The 20,753-nt window shown below is 36.9% G+C and overlaps 1 protein-coding gene across 1 annotated transcript in view; it reads left to right on the plus strand.

Annotated features, from left to right (window-relative positions):
• Positions 1-993: 993 nt before the first annotated feature.
• The window catches only part of LOC113039452 (NLR family CARD domain-containing protein 3-like), a gene marked incomplete at its 3' end in the record, with an annotated part of 73,992 nt that continues 54,232 nt past the window's right edge, over positions 994-20,753 (plus strand). Inside the window, exons 1-3 of the mRNA XM_026197339.1 lie at positions 994-1,104; positions 2,708-2,812; positions 3,001-3,085. Coding sequence (XP_026053124.1) covers positions 1,082-1,104; positions 2,708-2,812; positions 3,001-3,085 — 213 coding nt within the window. The remainder of the gene's footprint in view (positions 1,105-2,707; positions 2,813-3,000; positions 3,086-20,753) is intronic.

Here is a 20,753-nt window from a genome sequence, read left to right on the forward strand (position 1 = left end):
CATGAAGAAGATAAATCTGCAGAGACAGAGTTTATTGAAGGACAGAGAGAACATGAGAGATCTAGAACCCTGCAGAACCAAACACACTGAAGAACAAACAGCTTGTGTTTATTTTTTTGAATCTGTATCTATCTGTATTTTTAGGTTCTACTGTTAGTGTTATCTGTATGCACCGTGAGCCTGAGAGTAACACTATTTCAATTCTCTGTATTTATGTACTGTACATGTGAAGAATTGATAATATAACAGACTTCATTATAGTCTGTTAAACCATGTTATTTGCTTCTAACCAATTTATTTCTGAATTTGTACATTCCTATTGTTTATTATTTTCTTTTCTTTTTTATTTTTAATACGGAACACTACTTTTTTAGTCTTTAATATGGGATGATTCTCTTTTCAACCCTCAGCTGGAAAAGTAACGATGGAATCAAAGACCAGTTGGACATCGAGCCTAAACACAAAAAAGAAGCAGAAACTGTAGAACAAGTATTAATACTGTACCCCAATATGAATTGAAATAATTTAAAGTAAGAAATAAATACAAATCTCTGCATGTGTGTGATTTGAAGTTAACATGATAGATAACAGTCCAGGAAGAGTGAAAATAATAATGCAGTGTTTAAATGTATTAGGTGTAATATCCTCTCTCCAGTACAGCAGGTGGCAGTAACTGTTCAGCTCGCTCGAGACTCTCCAGTAAAACCCACGAAGAAGAAGAAACCGAAAGTAACTGCAGAAAACACACAGCAAGAGAAAGCGCTGATCGTTGAATTTGATGCATGTCATGTCCTAGAAAACATTTATCATTTACAAGCTTATCACAAGACTCAAAAGGGGTTTTATTAAATTTGATTACGGAGGATTTTTCCTTATTTCCGCTTCTGGTTTATGTTGTTGTTTTCGTGACGCGAAATCGAAAGTGTTTTTAAACAAGCAATTTCTCATTAAGACCATTTGGTTATTCTACATGGCACTGCATTAGTTTGTAACTCACTTTATTTTATATAGTGTTTTTGTTGCTGTGTCTGCTAACTGAACATATTTCTTCATATGAAGAGAGGAAGAGAAGAGAGGAAAGATGAGTCTCTCACACAAACAGAGGTAAGACTGAGTCTGTTTTCAGAGGATCATTTTAAACACTGCTGCAGTTTCAGAGGTTTACTGGGAAAAAAACCTTAACAAACTTTGTTTTATATTTAGAAATTATTTGCACAACTTCAGATCTTTGTTACTTCCTAATAAAAAATAGCATAGACATATTTAAAAAGTAACCAAATAGATGATAAATATCTGAGAATTGAAAATCAAAATCATCATCATTTATAGTCAATTTACAGTTTCTCTTCAGCACTGGATATGGACATAAGTAAATTATTCCACATCAGTGATTTGGGTTTTTAGGTCCTAAATTGACTGTCAGACATTAAAATTAACTTCAAACTTTATTTAAAAGGGTCATAAGATGTTTTTGAATGTTTCCAATTTCCTTAAGTGTGTAATATATCTGTTTGTGTAGGATCTTCAAAGTTACAAAGGTCACAGTCTCCTGTAAAGTGATTTATTCTGTCTAACAGAGAACACTGATCCAGAAATGATTAAAATGCCTTGACTGAAGTCCAGATATTAATTTCACAAATGTGTGCATCACAATGTGAAATATTAGCGTAATGCTGTTCAAAGGTTTACACAAAGAGAAGACGAGGCTTCAATGAGTTGTAGTGTTGTCGTCATGTTGTGGAGACACTGTGTGTTTGGATGAGAAAGCAAACCCTCTTTGTTTGGATTCAGTGTTTAAGATTTATTAATAACTCTGTTCCTGAGCTGTACGACCCAAAGGTTAGCTTGTGTACAACACGCTTTATGAAGCTGCAGTGCATTTTCTCCCAGCTTCCTGTGTACAACATCAGATACACACACCTAAATACACTGTACAGAAAATACAATAAACCACACCTAAATACACTGTACATAAAATACAATAGAACACACCTAAATACACTGTACATAAAATAAAATACAATAAACCACACCTAAATACACTGTACATAAAATACAATAAACCACACCTAAATACACTGTACATAAAATACAATAAACCACACCTAAATACACTGTACATAAAATACAATAGAACACACCTAAATACACTGTACATAAAATACAATAGAACACACCTAAATACACTGGACATAAAATACAATAAACCACACCTAAATACAATGTACATAAAATACAATTAACCACACCTAAATACACTGTACATAAAATACAATAAACCACACCTAAATACACTGTACATAAAATACAATAAACCACACCTAAATACACTACGCATAAATACAATAAACCAAAAGGTATTTATTATCTTTGACATTATAATGTTGTGTTGGCTTATTTCTCCACTAAGAAGCTTGTGATAGAAATGAATGAAATAAAACAATAAATCACTGATTTCCTCTTTATTGAACTCAGTCTGGAGCTTCTTTCCTGTAACACAATCACACAAGCAGACACAAGGAGGTATAAATTAACCATGGAAATAGATCATACAGCCAAACATGAATATGTCTTTCCATCTCTCCATAGTCATAGATGAACAAATGCATGTCTATACTGTGCTTCATTACCATCCTCAACAGTGAAGCTCTTTAAATGAGACTGAAGGAGCTCCTGTAGTAAAGTGTTTTGTTCTTTGTGTCATTAGTGTAAGATCAGACTCACATGTGTCCAGCTCTGTGTCTGTGAAGAGTGACCGCTCAAAGGGTGAACCACCAAACTTCAGTGAAGAAACAACACCAGGAACCAAACGGTATTTGATCTGTTTCTGATTTTGTTCAAACATAGACTGTGTGTGTCAGTGAATAATTTTCATAAAACTTATAGTCCATATATTTATCACAGTATTGTTTTTTTTCTTTGCTTAAATATTTACAAGATATTTTGGTCAAGGTGTTTTTTTTTTCTAAACCGCAGTATTTTGATTTTATTTACTATCAGGCTTCAGTGTGAAACATTAGATGCAGATTTACAGCCTCACAGGAACCACAAGCATTTTACAGACAGTCTCCTGCAGATCTTCCAGGTAATAAAACACATTTTCAAGAATATTTAACAATTATAATAAACAAATATGTTATTGAATAAGAGTGTGACAGAGCTTTTATTTCAAAAGTTTCTTTTTAAGAACCTATAAAATAAGAACGAAAGCCTTTTTTTTTTTTGTATTTACAACAAAGTAATGTTTGTCTCAACTTGATTGTTTATGAATATTTTTAATTACTGAATAAATAATTTTGATAAAATTAAGGATTTGTTTCTCTCATTCATTCTTTTCTTTCTTTGTAGGATCTTGAGAGCAAAATAATGACATTTCTGAAGAAAGAACTGGAAAATTTTAAGAAAATATTACAAAAAGAAGACAAGCAATACTTTGTGAAGGACTTTAATGAGAACAGATGCAGTATGAAAGAAGCAGCTCTTGATCTCACGCTCTACTTCCTGAGAGAGATGAAGCAAGATGAAGCTGCTGATGCTCTAGAAGGTAAGAGACTCGTGATCATCTGTCAGATTGTTACTTATAAATGTAGAAGAGAAAATATGATTAAACAATATCTGTATTTTTGTTTCTGTTTAGATGAACTGGTCTTCATTCATCAGCTAAAGTGTAGCCTAAAGAAGAAGTATCAATGTGTGTTTGAAGGAATTGCAAAGCAAGGAGACTCTACACTTCTGAAGAACATCTACACAGATCTCTATATCACTCAGGGTTGTAGTGAACAGGTCAATACTGAACATGAGGTGAGACAGATTGAAGTTGCTTCCAGACGTCATGAATCACAGGAGATACAGGTTGAGTGCAAACATTTGTTTGAAGCACCTGAACAAGACAAGCAGATCAGAACTGTACTGACAAAAGGAGTTGCTGGCATCGGAAAATCAGTCTCTGTGCAGAAGTTTGTTCTGGATTGGGCCGAAGGAAAAGAAAATCAAGATATCAGCTTCATATTTCCTCTTCCATTTAGAGAGATAAACTTAAAGGAGCAAGAAAAACTAAGTTTGATGGACCTTATAACTCAGTTTTTCCCAGAGACAAAAGGACTGAACCTTACAAAAAGAAATCAATTCAAAGTCTTGTTCATTCTTGATGGTTTGGATGAATGTCGACTTCCTGTAAACTTTAAGGATAATGAGACGTGGTCTGATGTTTCATCACCAGCCTCTCTGGATGTTCTCCTGACGAACCTCATCAAGGGAAATCTGCTTCCTTCTGCTCTCATCTGGATCACCAGCAGACCAGCAGCTGCCAGTAAGATTCCTCCTGACTGTATCGACCGGCTGACAGAGATACGAGGATTCAATGATGCACAAAAGGAGGAGTACTTCAGAAAAAGATTCACAGATGAGAATCAGGCCAAAGAAATCATTGATCATGTTAAACAATCAAAGAGTCTCTTTATCATGTGTCACGTCCCAGTCTTCTGCTGGATTTCAGCCACTGTTCTCCAGAACATTTTAGAGGAGAAAAGAAATAATGTTGTGAAAAACAATCAGGCTGATGATGTCTCCAAAACACTGCAGGAGTCAAATACTGAAGACACTCCTAAGACTCTGACACAAATGTACACACACTTCCTCAGATTTCAGATCCAGCAGAGCAGACGAAAGTATGATGGAGAATATACACCAGATGTTTCCTGGGATAAAGATGCCATCTTTTCACTGGGGAAACTGGCATTTGATCAGCTGGAAAGAAACAATGTGATCTTCTATGACACAGATCTGGAAGCCTGTGGTATTGACGTCTATAAGGCATCAGTGTACTCAGGCATGTGTACCCAGATCTTTAAGGAGGAAACAGGGATCACACTTGGTACCATGTACTGCTTCGTTCACTTGAGCATTCAAGAGTTTATTGGAGCCCTTTATGCACATCTGTTTCTAGACATCAACAAGAAATATGTGTTTGATCAAGACTCTACAGAACAGGAAAACAAAAAATTCCTTCAGATCCTTCTCGGACAATCCAAAAAAACCATCATTGATTTGCTGAAGACTGCAGTGGACAAGGCACTAGAGAGTGATAATGGACACCTGGATCTTTTTCTTCGATTCCTCCTTGGTTTGTCACTCCAGTCCAATCAGAGACTCTTACAGGGTCTGTTGACACAGCAAAATAGAAATGAGCAGAGCAAAGTGGAAATAGTTCAGTACATCAAGCAGAAATTAGAGTCTAATCTGTCTCCAGAGAGATCCATCAATCTGTTCTACTGTCTGAATGAACTGAACGACCAAACTCTGGTGAAAGACATTCAGACCCACCTTAGCAAAGGAAGTCTCTCATCTGCTGATCTTTCACCTGCCCAGTGGTCTGCTTTGGTCTTTGTGTTGTTGACATCAGAGAAGGAGCTGGAGGAGTTTGAGCTTCAGAAATTCAAGAAATCAGACGAGTGTCTCATTAGATTATCAGCAGTCATCAAAACCTGCAAAAGAGCTCTGTAAGTTATTTAATATATTTTGTCATGTTTTGTTCTCATCTTAAAATTACATGAATCTATATTGATACATAGCAGGCTTGGACACCACGATTTATAGTGATAATTAAACACACACCAGTTATAAGTAGGGGTGGGAATCACCAGAGGCCTCAAGATACGATATTATCACGATACTTGTGTCAATATATTGAGATATTCTGAGATTATATTGTGATATTTCAGTTCTTGAAAGTAAATTACTGTTAAATTTAAATTAAATTAAACGTGTAGTCTTACATCTAGGGATGCACCGAAATGAAAATTCTGGGCTGAAACAGAAACCGAAAATTCTGGATGCACTTGGCTGAAAACCAAAAATGCTTTTTAATGATTATTTATTAATTTATGAAATACTAGACATTTATTTTGTAAGACTTTTTAAATTTAACTCAATTTTAATGATACTGAATAAAAAAAAAAAAAACACAAACTAATAAAATAACCACACTTTTCTGAAAACGGCACAATAAACCTGGACAGAGTTTATGTTAATATTGTTAACATTACAATAAGGTTCAAAAATGAGAAATTGCCTCCATTGAAAATGTATAAATACGATATACCGCCCATGTCCAAAAAGGTAATAAAACATCATCAAAGTCCATGTTACATCATAGGGTCAGTTAAAATTTGTTGAAGCATCGAAAACAGGTTTTGGTCCAAAAATAAAAAAAATTATGACTTTATTCAGCATCGTCATCTCTTCTGGGTCTATTGTGAGCACTACTGCTGTGACTGTTGACGTACAGTGTGAAGTCGTAATTTTTGTTATTTTATAATTTTATAATTTACATTTTTGCCTGAAATAACCCTTACATATTAATTTCAACATTTATTAATTCATTATTAAAATCAACAGTTGTGCTAGTTAACAGTTAATGCACTCTTAATAATCATGAACTAATAATGAACAACTGTATTCTCATTAACTAAATTTAAGAAAGACTAATAATTACTGTAATGTATTGTTCATTGTTTGTTTGTGTTAAACATTAATTGAACCTTATTGTAAACTGTTACCTTAATATTAAATATCAATAAATACTTTTTTTTATCCACTTCAGTGTAACAGAATCATTTATAAGTTGATGGTTTTATTAATTTATTTATTTTTGGACTATCTAAATAATTATAGTCCTACAAAGTTATTATTATCAGATCACAGCGTACAGATATACCATGTTACAGCACAGTAGCGCTACTGCAAACAGGAGCAAGATTTTTTGCCATTTTTCTCTTTGATTATTTGCAGATGTAGGTGCATACCTTAACTGAACAAAATTATAAATGCAACACTTTTGTTTTCGTCCCAATTTTTCATGAGTTAAACTCAATGCTCTAAGACTTTTTCTATGTACACAAAATACCTATTTCTCTCAAATATTGTTCACAAATCTGTCTTAATCTGTGTTAGTGAGCACTTCTCTTTCTATTTGCTGAGATAATCCATCCACCTAACAGGTGTGGCATATCAAGATGCTGATTTGACAGCATGATTAGCCTTTAGCCCCTTTAACACTGTTATTCCGGCAAATACACGGGTAATGTGTCCCGGCAATTGTTTCTGGGTCGCTAGATTTTTCACTTTCACACAGCCAGTGATTACCCGGAATATATGCGTGCGTACACACAACCCCTAAAGGTCCCATAAAGACATGTGACATCAGGGTGTGACGTGTAATGTACGAGTCGAAAACACTAGGCATTTTAACTTTCACTTAAGATAGCGAACGATCTCAGCTTCAGCGCAGAAAGTGAGGAACTAACTGATCTCTGCTTCATTACAATTTGCAAATTTTTTTAGTAGAGAACATTGATCTGCCTTCAAAACACCTGGTAAAAGAGTCACGCGATATTGTGCGTCATCACTACGACACACCCTTTACAGCATTAGTTCTGACTTTTGTTCACACAGAGCTCGTTCTGGGACTGAACCCGGCTATGTTACTAGATCCCTAACCCTGGATCAATCCCGAGTAGAGGTCGACCGATATGGGCCGATATTTGTCATTTTTTAATATATCGGCATCGGCCGATATCCGTGTTTAGTAGCGCCGATTTAAAGTCAGGCACGTCGGCGGGCAGCCCCGTGTTATTGGCGCTGTGGAAAGTTGCTGCTGCCACTGGCGCTGCTGCTGCAACTGCATGTGAAGCACCCCAAGCCAAAACTTTTGGAAGATTCAACAACAGACCTGGGAGATAAAGGTAGTCAGGGAATTTCACTCTGTAAATGGGGTGGAGAAGTTGGCAGCTCTTACAAACACTGCAGCGAGGGCTCCGTTACTCCGCCCCGCTCACAGACAGCAGCGTGCTCTGAGAGACAGCTGTCCTGGAGCTGCCCAGAACGGTGAATAACATTTGTTCGGAAGCATAGTTTGATGCAGACAAAAACCAGTTTTCCATCCAACTAATTTGTATTTAGGGATGTCAACATTTATTAATTTCCATGATCGATCGTCGTTTAAATTAACGATCAAGTGATAACCTTAATTCTGCAAAATGCGTCTGCAGCGGTATTATTATTATTATTATGTGCAACTGCCAATTGGAAAAAAAGCATTCTCACACGAATTAAAGGGGTTTTAGTGTGAATAAAATGCTACTAGCAGGACTGTAAAATGAATAAATGTGATTATGATCATTTGATAAAATGAAGAGCGCGCGCCGTACATTGGAGATCATGTTACTTTGTTGACCTTTTCCCGTCAAGGAGACCGCTGAATGCGCCTCTTTAAACGGTTTCATGGTGCCCCTTGTTGTATTTTAAAATGCAGTGTTTTCAAATTACACTATAGTAGTGGTGCAACGGATCATCACTGATATCTTCGGTTCGTCACACATGTGACCCGCGGATTGAATTATGAAAAAAAAAAAAGTTGCGCATGTTCAGTCCACACTCAGTGGTAATGCGGAGCAGAGGAGCTTGAACGCCCCGCGCATTTTGGCTTCCCTGTCAGATATAATGATGAAGGAAAGAGGTCAGAGTGAAAAGATTGTGCCAGATCTTTATGAAAAGGATGAACTATCCCGAGCATCCCCTGTTGCGCTCAGGGGATTGAGAGCTATGTGACGATAACTGCTCACTTCATCACAGCAGACTGAGAGATGAGAAGTTGGGGTATTATGTTAAAAAGAAGATATTATGCCATGTGCATTAAGTTGATTTCATATATTTTAATTTAATAATTTAATGTTAATTAAAAAAAGACAAAACGTATGTTTATTTGTCTTGGCCTTTTTTTTTTTTTGCTGATCCGAAAAATTATCTGATCCATACTAGGATGAGTGAGCGCGGGTTTGACGAGACGTATTTGGAGGTTATTGCTCACGCCTAATTCTGCACATATCCAAAATGTTTCCATATTTGCAATGTATCTGAATGTTAAACTATAATATTATATATATATATATATATATATATATATGTAAACTAGACGGAACAAATCATCCTCTTCACATGAGCAAAAACGTCCTTGGCATAACACCAGAGAGGACGGTATACGGTGTATTCAAACTGACCAAACTAACCTTTTAAATGTTTGGTTGACTGGACTTTATTTTAATAATGAACAGACTGCGATGTGAGTTTGAAATTAGAATGAACTTTATATGTTCTGTGTCATTTATACCAAACACAAATGTTGCTAGTTGCTAGTGTTTTTGCAGCACTACTGTTAGCCTATTTATTTTTTATATTTTTATATTTTTCAGTTTATAGTTTATTATTCAGTGTATTTATTTAAATGTATATTTAAGTTTACATTTATGTTCCAACAAACTTTAAAAATTCTACTTGATAAATGTAAATGCTCTAAAACTTTTATGTAAATGATTGACTTATATATATTACCTGTTTCATATATTTAATACTTGGTCAGTTTATTGATTTGTTTGGTTAACTTTGGATACATTTTTTTTATTTTAATACCGTGCAGTGCACTAAATTAAGATTCGAGAGATGGTTCAAGTCAGTGCTCAATAAATGATGATAAGTTTAGAAAGGTTGTGCATCCACTTATTATTAGTGTGACATTTTAGCATGCAAATCAAGAGGAAAACTCCAAGATATCGGCCCTAAAAATCGGCAGCACATATCGGCCATCGGCTGACCCTGACCTCTAAACATCGGCATCGGCATCGGCTATAGAAAAACCCATATCGGTCGATCTCTAATCCCGAGACGTGTTTGTGTTCACACAGAAGGTGACCCGTCATTAAATTAAACTGAGTCCAATGTTCAGTGTGAAAGGGGCTTTAGGCTCACCACTATAAAAGGCCACTCTAAAATGTGCAGTTTACTGTATTGATGGTCCGAGGGGGGTGTCCGAAAACCAGTCAGTATCTGGTATCAGTATCAGTATCTGGTGTGAACACCATTTGCCTCACGCAGTACTACACATCTCCATCTGATAACTTTCCGCAATGCCGTCATCTTTATTTCAGAAGGTGAGCCAGCTGACCTCACCAGAAAAAAAAACTCAACACCAGCATCTAGTTGATTGCCAATAAATTGATTTTATAATTCTACCAAATGGTATACTAAAAGATCCGTATTGCTGCGGAAAACATTGCGATACTATACTGTATCGTTTTCCCCCCCAACCATAGTTATAAGTATATATCTCTTTTAGGGTAAAGTCAAAACAATTTCTTGAACTTTTTTTTCTTTAAGAACTGCAGTCCTTTGGAATTAAAGTGCAGTTTTGTTTTATTGGTTTTACATGGGTTTTATGTAAAAATATCTCTTTTCAGCAAAACAAGCTGACATGTTGTTTTTATAGAACACATTGTTTCTTTGTTGTTTATACTCTAATATTGAGTTCAACTTCTACAACGTCTGCTATAAAGCAGATGTACTCTTACATAACCTCAATGCATAAATTATTATCCTCCAGATTCTCCTCCTCAAGACACTCATCCAGATAATAGAGCAGCACTTTTAAATGTATAACTCATTGCCATTAATGATATAAACCTGTTATACATTTACATATTTTATTAAGTTTTATTTGAATCAACTTCAATCAATACAATTCTAATATATATGCAGTGTATTGGTATAAATTTATTTTTGTATTTAATGAATGTATTACATATATCTAACTTTGTGATTTGATTTATTTCTCTTGTAGGCTAAATGATTGTGGCTTAACAGACAAAAGCTGTCCAGCTCTGGCTTCAGTTCTTGGATCAGATACCAATCTGAAAGAGCTGAACATGAACAATAATAATCTGCAGGATTCAGGAGTGAAGCTGCTCTGCAATGGACTTAAGGATATAAACTGCAAATTAGAGATACTGAGGTAAGTTTTGTGACAATCATTAGTGTTTTGTTAATTTAAATTTTGACAATTTGCAGGCTTTAATTTCAGCATAAACTCCACATTTCAGGGCCCTCATTTATCAACAGTACAAAGTTAGGGATCTTCCGTCTTGTACTTTTAACATAGGAATGTGTGTAAATATAAGCACAACTCTGAGCATGCTTAAGCAGATAATCTAGTGCTAGAATGGCAATACTACAAAAAGAAAGTGCTACTGTGTGTTTCCTGTGTCTTTTAATTGCAAATACTACATTTATAAATTAATAGTTCAAGTTAGATAAGATATTTAGTCTTGTTTATCTCCCCAGGAAATAAGACTAAAAATATTTTTGCTTATATAGTAAATGCATCTTGATTAAAGTAAAAACAAGACAAAATAATAAGATAAGCCTTTTTTTAGGTGCATCTGGGAAGTCATTTGAAATGTAGCTTTAGTGTCATGACTGAACTTGCTTTGCTGCAGGATTCTGCAAACCATGCTCTGTGCAGAAAACATGTTTAAAAAGAGCGCACTGATTTGTTTAGTGAGCGCACAGAATGTCTTCTCAGTCGGTACTGCTTTCTTTTTCCATTATTTCGGGGAGGACATTATACATTCACATGATTTATAAAGGGAAGTGTTGTCACCATATATGGTTTATTGGAGGCATTTCTGAATGCAAATGTCTAAGTGTTTAAATGTTGTTGTTTTTTTAAGTCTAGATCTAGGCACGATGAATAGATTAGATAGAGTAGACCGATTACTGGATCTCAATGTTCTGCACGAGTGAATCAGATCGCTGTTCTACTGCAGGATAAACACTGTACACTCAACACATTGACATACATTATTTCAATGTTACAAGGACATTTTTAAATTATTGCTACTGGGTGTTTTTTGTGCGTCTAGTATAAGAGATTGCTGACTGAATGATATGCCATCATCACCAGTATTTGTCAAATGTCAGCTAAAACATACTGGTAAATATTAAGATTAAAACTGAAGTGTTTTCTCTTTGTGCAGTCTGAAGAACAACTGTATCACAGAAGGAGGTTGTCATGCTCTGGCTTCAGCTCTAAATTCAAACCCTTCAAATCTGACAGAGCTGGATCTGAGTGAGAATAAACTAGGAGACTCTGGAGTGACAGAAATCTCCAGTCTGCTGATAAATTCACAGACACTACAGATACTCAGGTCTGAATTTGGTTAATCTAAATATGAATCAGTGTAAAGCTCCAGCTGGTCTGTAAACTGGTGATGTGTCACAAGGAATGGGTCAGAGATGTGAAATTGGTGTGATGGTGTAGATATGTTTATAAAATATTAAGTGCTATTAAATATTAAATAAGTCGCACCTGACTATAAGTCACAGGACCATATGGAAAAAAGTGTGACTTATAGTCCGGAAAATACAGTAACACACACATGCACACTCTCTCACACACACACACACTTACACACACACACACACACTCTCTCTCACACACTCACACACACACTCTCTCTCTCACACACACACACACACACACACCCAGCCGCGCTGAGGAACAGTTGTGGTTCAGTTCTTGCTCAAGGGTCTCATCTCAGTCAGTAATCGTAATGGACCTAATTATTATTATTATATATTATTTTTTATTCACTCAGACATGTACAGTAAAGAATGGAAAAAAATGTCTTTAGGTAAATTGTAATTCAGAAACAGAATTTTCTTGATTTCTCACATTTAAACCCAATTTTCACATTTAATGTTATCTTAAGTTGTTCTGTAGTTCATCCTGTGTCTACTTTGTTCATCTTTTTTCTTGTTTTTGTTTATGGTCATGTTTTAAGGTTTTTGGCAGTGTTTTATTTATTTCACTGTATGGTGTTAACACATGATGAATTACTCACACATGAACATAACGTGTCTGATTCATTGTGTTTTCTCTTTCTGTCTTCAGTCTGAGTTATTGCAGTATTACAGAGAAACAGTGTCTCATCCTGACTTCAGCTCTGAAATCAAACCCATCACACCTGAGAGAACTGGACCTGAGCTGGAATAAACTACTAGGAGACTCTGGAGTGAAACACCTCAGTGATCTACTGATGAACACACAATTCAAGCTGGAGAAACTACAGTTAGTATCATTATACTCTACAGCAGTTACAGTCAGATTGATTTTATCATACATCATTTATTTCCAGAAATAAATGTACCCTTGTGATCTTTAATGAAAATAACTCTAACTTTCTCTCATAAACACATCTCTTCTCTCGTCTGATGATGTGAAGGAGTAAAAACCTGTCAGTCACATGAGATCACAGCAATACATTTACATTTATTCATTTAGCAGACGCTTTTATCCAGAGAGACTTACAGATGAAGACAGCAGAAGCAATCAAAAACAACAAAAAGAGCAATGATATATAAGTGCTATAACAAGTCTCAGTTAGCTTAACACAGTACACGTAGCATGGATTTTAGATTTTAAATAATATAATAAAAAGTAAACAGATAGAATAAAAAAAAGAATAGAGCAAGCTAGTGTTAGAGGTATTCACACTCACACACACACACACACATGTCTGGTCAGCTATCCTTGTGGGGACTCTCCATAGGTGTAATGGTTTATATACTGTACAGACCGTATTTTCTATCGCCCTACACCAACCCTACCCCTAAACCTAACCCTCACAGGAAACTTTCTGCATTTTTAGGTTTCCAAGAAACTTCATTCTGTGTAATTTATTAGCTTGTTTACCCGTGGAGACCTCAATTTAGGTGCCCACTGTGACACGAGTCCCCATGAGTCTGTGTGTATTCAGGTTTAAGTCCCCACCAGAATAGAAAAACAAGTGCACACATACACACACACACACACACACACACACACACACACACACACACACACAATTGCATAATAAATGAAAAGAAAATAGAATACAAAAAGATTAGAAAGGTAGTTAGATGTTTTTGAAGAATAGAATTAGAATAGTGAGTGTTAAAGTTCGAGGGTCAAATAAAGATGGAAGAGATGTGTTTTAAGCCGATTCTTGAAGATGGCTAAGGACTCAGCTGCTCGGATTGAGTTGGGGAGTTCATTCCACCAGGAGGGAACATTTAATGTAAAAGTCAGTAAAAGTGAATTTGTGCTTCTTTGGGATGAACAATCAAGCGACGTTCACTTGCAGAACGCAAGCTTCTAGAGGCACATAAGTCTTAAGTAATGAATTTAGGTAAATGGCTGCAGAGCCAGTGGTAGTTTTGTAGGCAAACATCAATGCCTTGAATTTTATGCGAGCAGCTAATGGAAGCCAGTGCAAATTGATAAACAGAGGTGTGACGTGTATTCTTTTTGGCTCATTAAAAATTAATCTTGCTGCTGCGTTCTGGATTAATTGTAATGGTTTGATAGAAATGGCTGGAAGACCTGCCAAGAGAGCATTGCAATAGTCCAGCCTGGACAGAACAAGAGCTTGAACAAGGAGTTGTGCAGCATGTTCCCAAAGAAAGGGCTTGATCTTCTTGATGTTGAATAAAGCAAATCTGCAGGATCGGACAGTTTTAGCAATGTGGTCTGAGAAAGTCAGCTGATCATCAATCATAACTCCAAGACTTCTAGCTGTTTTTGAAGGAGTTATGGTTGATGTGCCTAACTTGATGGTGAAATTGTGATGAAACGCTGGGATATTGTTTGCAATAGCACACAATTATCAGCTTTTCATCAGAAACTCATGAATTCCTGACCTGCAGTTTTGTTTTTAAAGTGGTTTCACTCAGACATGCATCACGATAAGAACAAAATATGATCACAAAATCTTGTACTTGTTGGCTGTAATCTACAATCTTAAAATATCATTTAAAATAGATTTTAACATTTGAATGTTATTTTTAAGATGCTTCTGTAGTTGATCCTGTATCTTAATTACATTATAAATAACACACACATATTCTTTTTTTTTTTTTTTTTAACTAAAGATTCTCTAGACTTGAAATATAACTAATATCCTCAATATCATAGTTTTTTATGGCTGTGTAATTATTTATTTATTGTTTTCAGGTTTCAGCATCATTTTATTTATTGCACTGTATGGTGCTAACACATGATGAATTACTCACACATGAACATAACGTGTCTGATTCATTGTGTTTTCTCTTTCTGTCTTCAGTCTGAGTTATTGCAGTATTACAGAGAAACAGTGTCTCATCCTGACTTCAGCTCTGAAATCAAACCCATCACACCTGAGAGAACTGAACCTGAGTCTGAATGAACTACTAGGAGACTCTGGAGTGAAACACCTCAGTGATCTACTGATGAACACACAATTCAAGCTGGAGAAACTACAGTTAGTATCATTATACTCTACAGCACTTACAGTCAGATTAAAGATTACTGTTCACTTTCAGGAAAAGGAAAGGATGTGACTTGTGGCCAAATATAGTGCATTTAACTCATACACACACACACACACACACACACAAACACACACCTGCAGCGCTGAGGAACAGAATATAGTGTCCCATACTCTGCATTTAACACACACACACACACCGTGAACAGATACACGCACACTCTCTCGCACACACACACACACACACACACACACTCTTTCTCTCTCTCACACACACACACACACCTGCAGCGCTGAGGAACAGTTGGGGTTCAGTTCTTGCTCGAGGGTCTCTGTTTTGAGGTATTTATTTGGGGCTGGTTAGTAAAGGTTTGCAATCACTATGGCACATCCGGTTAGAATGCAATGACTCTGATGTTTCTTCTTTAATTTTTATTCTCCACTGTAGATATGTGGGTATGTGTCTGAAAGTATACACACCATAATGGTAAATAAAAGGTACACAATAATAAGTATAACAACAATAAAAATTGACAACAATATTATATAGTTACAAAAGGCATTAAATAGGATTAACTATATTCAATGTATAATTACAATAAATCAACATTATGTACAGACTGCTCTGAGCGGGACTCGAACCCGCGGCCGTAACATTAATAGCGCCATTCCGGCGGTCTTATGTAAACAAATGATGGTGCAATTTTAGAACGTTAATCTTGAGGCATTCATAGGTACGCATGCAAATAAGCATATAATCCACATAACGGGTCTGATAAGCATATAAACAGCTGTCATAAACTATCATAATCACATTAATTCACACAAAGGAATGGCAATTGCTGAATCTTTGTACACACGCATACAGTATTACCATTAATATCTGAAGTCTGTGATTATCTTAAACCGCAACAATACACAAATGTATTAATAACAAAGATAAGAACATTTTAACTTAAGCTGCACGCACACACTTGAAATAAACTTTGGAGAACACTCATTAGCTCCGCACTAAACTTTCTGATGCAACACACTTCTATATCCTTTGGCGGAACTACTTTCAGATGACGCTAAAGCTGTACTGATTCGTAGTTTCAACTGTCAATTAAAAAGCCCACCAATAGCATTCACTGTCCATTGTTTGTTATCGCAGTCTTTACAACAGTCTCATTTCAGTCAGTCACCGGAGATCACAGTAATCCAGTTCATTAATGGACCAAATTATTATTATTATTATTATTTTGTTCACTCAGACCTGTACAGTAAAGAATGACAATTGCAAAAAAAGTTACAAATGTCTTTAAGTAAATTGTAATTAGGGATGCACGATCATGATTTTTCATGGCCGATAACGATTTGCGTTTTTTTTTTTTTTTTATCTTTAAACAACAAATAAGAAAGAAGGAAAGTGTGCATAAACAAGATGTTTATTTGGTATTTAATAGCCCAAATTGGCTTTTGACTATTGAAAACAATAACCGTAACCATCTGAAATTAACGGCAGTAACTGCACAGTAAGCAGACTACATTCAATACAAACATAGATGATACAGACCTCAGCATTTAGCTTTTGTTTCTGAATTGTTTTGAAACTACAGAGAACTGGCCTTAAATAAAAGATTAACTGTAACCATGTGAAATTAAAGGCAACAACTGCATAGTTCTACAATCAAACACCACAATCAACACACATTCAAAAAGAGGTGTCTTAATCAGCCTTCAGTATTTTAGTTTTTAAGTTTGGTTTTAAAAAAAGGTCTTTACCAGTGAGACTAAATAAAAGTATGCTATATAAACGCATTATTCCAAAATGTTAAAATCAAATAATGTTGGTGCGAATAAAACAAAGATGCAAAGTGTCATGGTAAATATTCACATATATATATATATATATATATATATATATATTAGGGGTGTAACGGTTCACAAAATTCACGGTTCGGTTCGATACGATACACTGATGTCACGGTTCGGTTCGGTTCGGTTCGATACGTTTTAGATACAGCAAAATGTAAAAACATCTCAACTTTTCAGAATGCCGCAAGCGCACCGCGGGTCATGTGACAAGAACCAACCAATCAGCTTCATCCTTTCCCGTAACAACGTTGAGAGCTCAGCCAAGATGAAGGAACAGCTGATCATAGTTGTATATGGATTGCAATTTTGAAATAAATTCAGTAGCAGAGCTACTGCAAGCGATTTTTAGAGCTGCAAATCCATTTATCCTTCGCTGAAATTTCCGCGTCTCATGGAGAGAGCACGTCATTGTTGCTTAGCAAAGACAGACGCCTCATGAGCGCTTCTGCCCAAGCGCTTTGGAAAGGAGGAGAAAGACGTGCTTAGCGTTTTCCATGCGTTTTTAGGCACGATATGTGAATGGCCCCTAAGGCGCTCGCTCACTCAGCACGCGCTGAAGGCTCGTTGCAAAATGTCTAATGCATTTAACAGACCAGAAATATAAGATCCTAAAATAACCAACAGGTCTGGTGTTTGGGTTGGATTCCCTGTAAGCTATAGTGTCTAAATGCTGCAGGGATAGTTTGCTGCGTGCATGTTTCTCCTTTTTTTCGTCTTTTCCCAGATAGTACTGACGCATATATCCCAGATATTCCCGCTGTTTTTTTTTTTTTGTTTTTTTTTTTGTAATCCCGCTGGTGTACCCTGTCATGTTGCAGATGCGACATACCGTTGTTTTTTTATCCACCACTCTCTTGCCATCACCATTATAGCTTAAAGGGAATCCAAAGTGCACCCAAACACCAGACCTGTTGGTTATTGGAGGATCTTCTCATTTCTAGTCTGTTAAACGCATTGGCTGTTTTGCAACGAGCCTTCAGCGCGTACTGAGTGAGCGAGCGCCTGCTGAGTAGCCTAACATAAACATATAAGATGGTGTTTTTTTCTTCTTCGGGAGTGTCAGGTGCGTTGCCTGTTACGTTGTTTGGGTTATTGGGCTACCTTGTTGAACGCATATCATTATATTTCTTTCTCTCTCTTTTTTTTTTTTCAAATATAATTAATTACTCCAACGAACCGTTCGGTATACATAATGCGTACCGCGTACCGAACCGAAAGCGTCGTACCGAACGGTTCAATACGAATACGCGTATCGTTACACCCCTAATATATATATATATATATATATATATATATATATATATATATATATATATATATATATATATATATATATATATATACATTTTTTTTTTTTTAACTTGGAAAAATAAATAACTATTGTCTCAAGTTAAAAAATATAGATGTCCATCATTACCCTATTTTTTTTTTTTAATTGGATGAATTAAACACTTTTTTGCAAGCTCTACTTTACAAAAAAACAACAACAAACATTTCAGTTTTGTCACAGTTAGTCTGTTTGGTTTCTCATCCAACACGTGAGAAGTTGATCTGAACATCCTTCACTGTCTCCTCTTGTGGAGGGCGCGGACAGGTACAGATAAAGGGGCAAGGAACTCGACCGGAAGTTGAAGTCGGGTGGGGGCTGCCATCTTTTAGCAGAACTTCACTTGCGTTAGCATTCCCATTGACTCCCATTCATTTTGGCGTCACTTTGACAGCGAACAACTTTACATCTGAGGCGTTTAAAGACTCTGTTTGTCCATTATTTATTTCTAAAGATACACGACAATGTATAAAGGGCTCCATTACCTTCTATGTTACATTATGGCCCCGTAGAAACAGTTTTTGTAAAAAATAGGCTAACGATTGCGTCATAACCACTCGGCTCTCTGTCGCATTACCGTACAGACAGGAGGAGAAGCTCGCAGGCAATTAACTTAATATGGCGTACTGGCGTTACATTTTAAAATACTATACAAAATAATTAATCAGAATACTTACTCCTGCTCACTCACGACAAAGAACTCCCCGCTCAAGCTCGCCGTCACTGCAAGATTAACGATGGCAGTTTGCACGCACAGCTACTAGAAGATTTACATCTGCCAGACAGGTTGCTGACGTCGTCAAGCTTCGTTTGAGTCTGCGCGTCAGAAACGGAAGTGCTAGAAAACGCTAAAAATGGGCTTCACTTGTCACAATTGAGTTCCAATGGGGTCGCTGTGTCCATTTCTTTTACTGTCTATGGTACAGATACACTCGCGATAAAGGGACTCTTATTTTGTGCAGTCGGCTGTTTGCTTCCTGTTATCTGTGCCTCAGACGTGTAGCTCTGCACTTCCGGCGCTGATCGGCTGTCCGTGTCCTGAGAACAGATTTCAGAATCAGAATCAGAAAGAGCTTTATTGCCAAGTATGTTTGCGCATACAAGGAATTTGTTTTAGTGACATAAGCTTCCAGTACACAGAGACACCAACACACAGACAAAAAAAAAAAATGTAGCCAAATAAATAAGTGTATAAACAATTGTGCTATAAATGATAATGGGATAGGATTGAAAAAGATGCAGGGATGTACTAGGATGGAGGGGTAACAAATAAATATAAGGATGTTGCACTTTTGTTTGCATAAGCATAAGTGGGGAACATTTAACTGTTCATGAGGTAGATTGCCTGGGGGAAGAAACTGTTTTTGTGCCTTGCTGGTATTTGCGGCTCTGAGACGCCGGCCAGATGGCAAAAGTTCAAAAATGGGGTGACTTGGATGTGAGGGATCCAGAGTGATTTTATGAGCCCTTTTCCTCACTCTGGATGTATATAGTTCTTGAAGGGTGGGCAGGGGAGCACCAATAATCCTTTCAGCAGTCCGAACAGTTCTCTGTAGTCTTCTGATGTCTGATTTTGTTGCTGAGCCAAACCAGACAGTTATAGAAGTACACAGTACAGACTCAATGACGGCCGAGTAGAACTGTTTCAGCAGCTCCTGTGGCAAGTTAAACTTCCTCAGCTGGCGAAGGAAATACAACCTTTGTTGGGCCTTTTTTACAATGGAGTCAATGTGATTGTCCCACTTCAGGTCCTGAGAGATGGCGGTTCCCAGGAATCTGAATGACTCCACTGCAGTCACAGTGCTGTTCATGATGGTGAGTGGGGAAAGTGCAGGGGGGTTTCTCCAGAAGTCCACGATCATCTCCACTGTTTTGAGCGTGTTCAGCTCCAGGTTGTTAAGACTGCACCAGACAGCCAGCTGCTCAACCTCTTGTCTGTAAGCAGACTCCTCACCGTCCTGGATGAGGCCGATGACTGTAGTGTCATCTGCAAACTTCAGGAGCTTGACAGAGGGGTCTTTAGGGGTGCAGTCGTTGGTGTAAAGGGAGAAGAGCAGAGGGGAGAGAACACATCCCTGAGGGGCGCCAGTGTTGGTGGAGCAGCTGTTTGATGTGAATTTCCCCAGTCTCACTAACTGTTGCCTATCTGTCAGAAAGCTGGTGATCCACCGACAGATAGAGCTAGGAACAGAGAGCTGGGTCAGTTTGGTCTGGAGGGTTGTTGGGATGATGGTGTTGAAAGCCGAACTAAAGTCCACAAACAGGATCCTCACATAAGTCCGTTTTGTCCAGATGTTCCAGGATGAAGTGCAATCCTATGTTGATTGCATCATCCACGGACCTGTTTGCTCGGTAAGCAAACTGCAGGGGGTCCAGTGAGGGTCCAGTGATGTCCT

This window comes from Carassius auratus, chromosome 22, assembly GCF_003368295.1.
Source record: "Carassius auratus strain Wakin chromosome 22, ASM336829v1, whole genome shotgun sequence".
Taxonomy (NCBI): domain Eukaryota; kingdom Metazoa; phylum Chordata; class Actinopteri; order Cypriniformes; family Cyprinidae; genus Carassius; species Carassius auratus.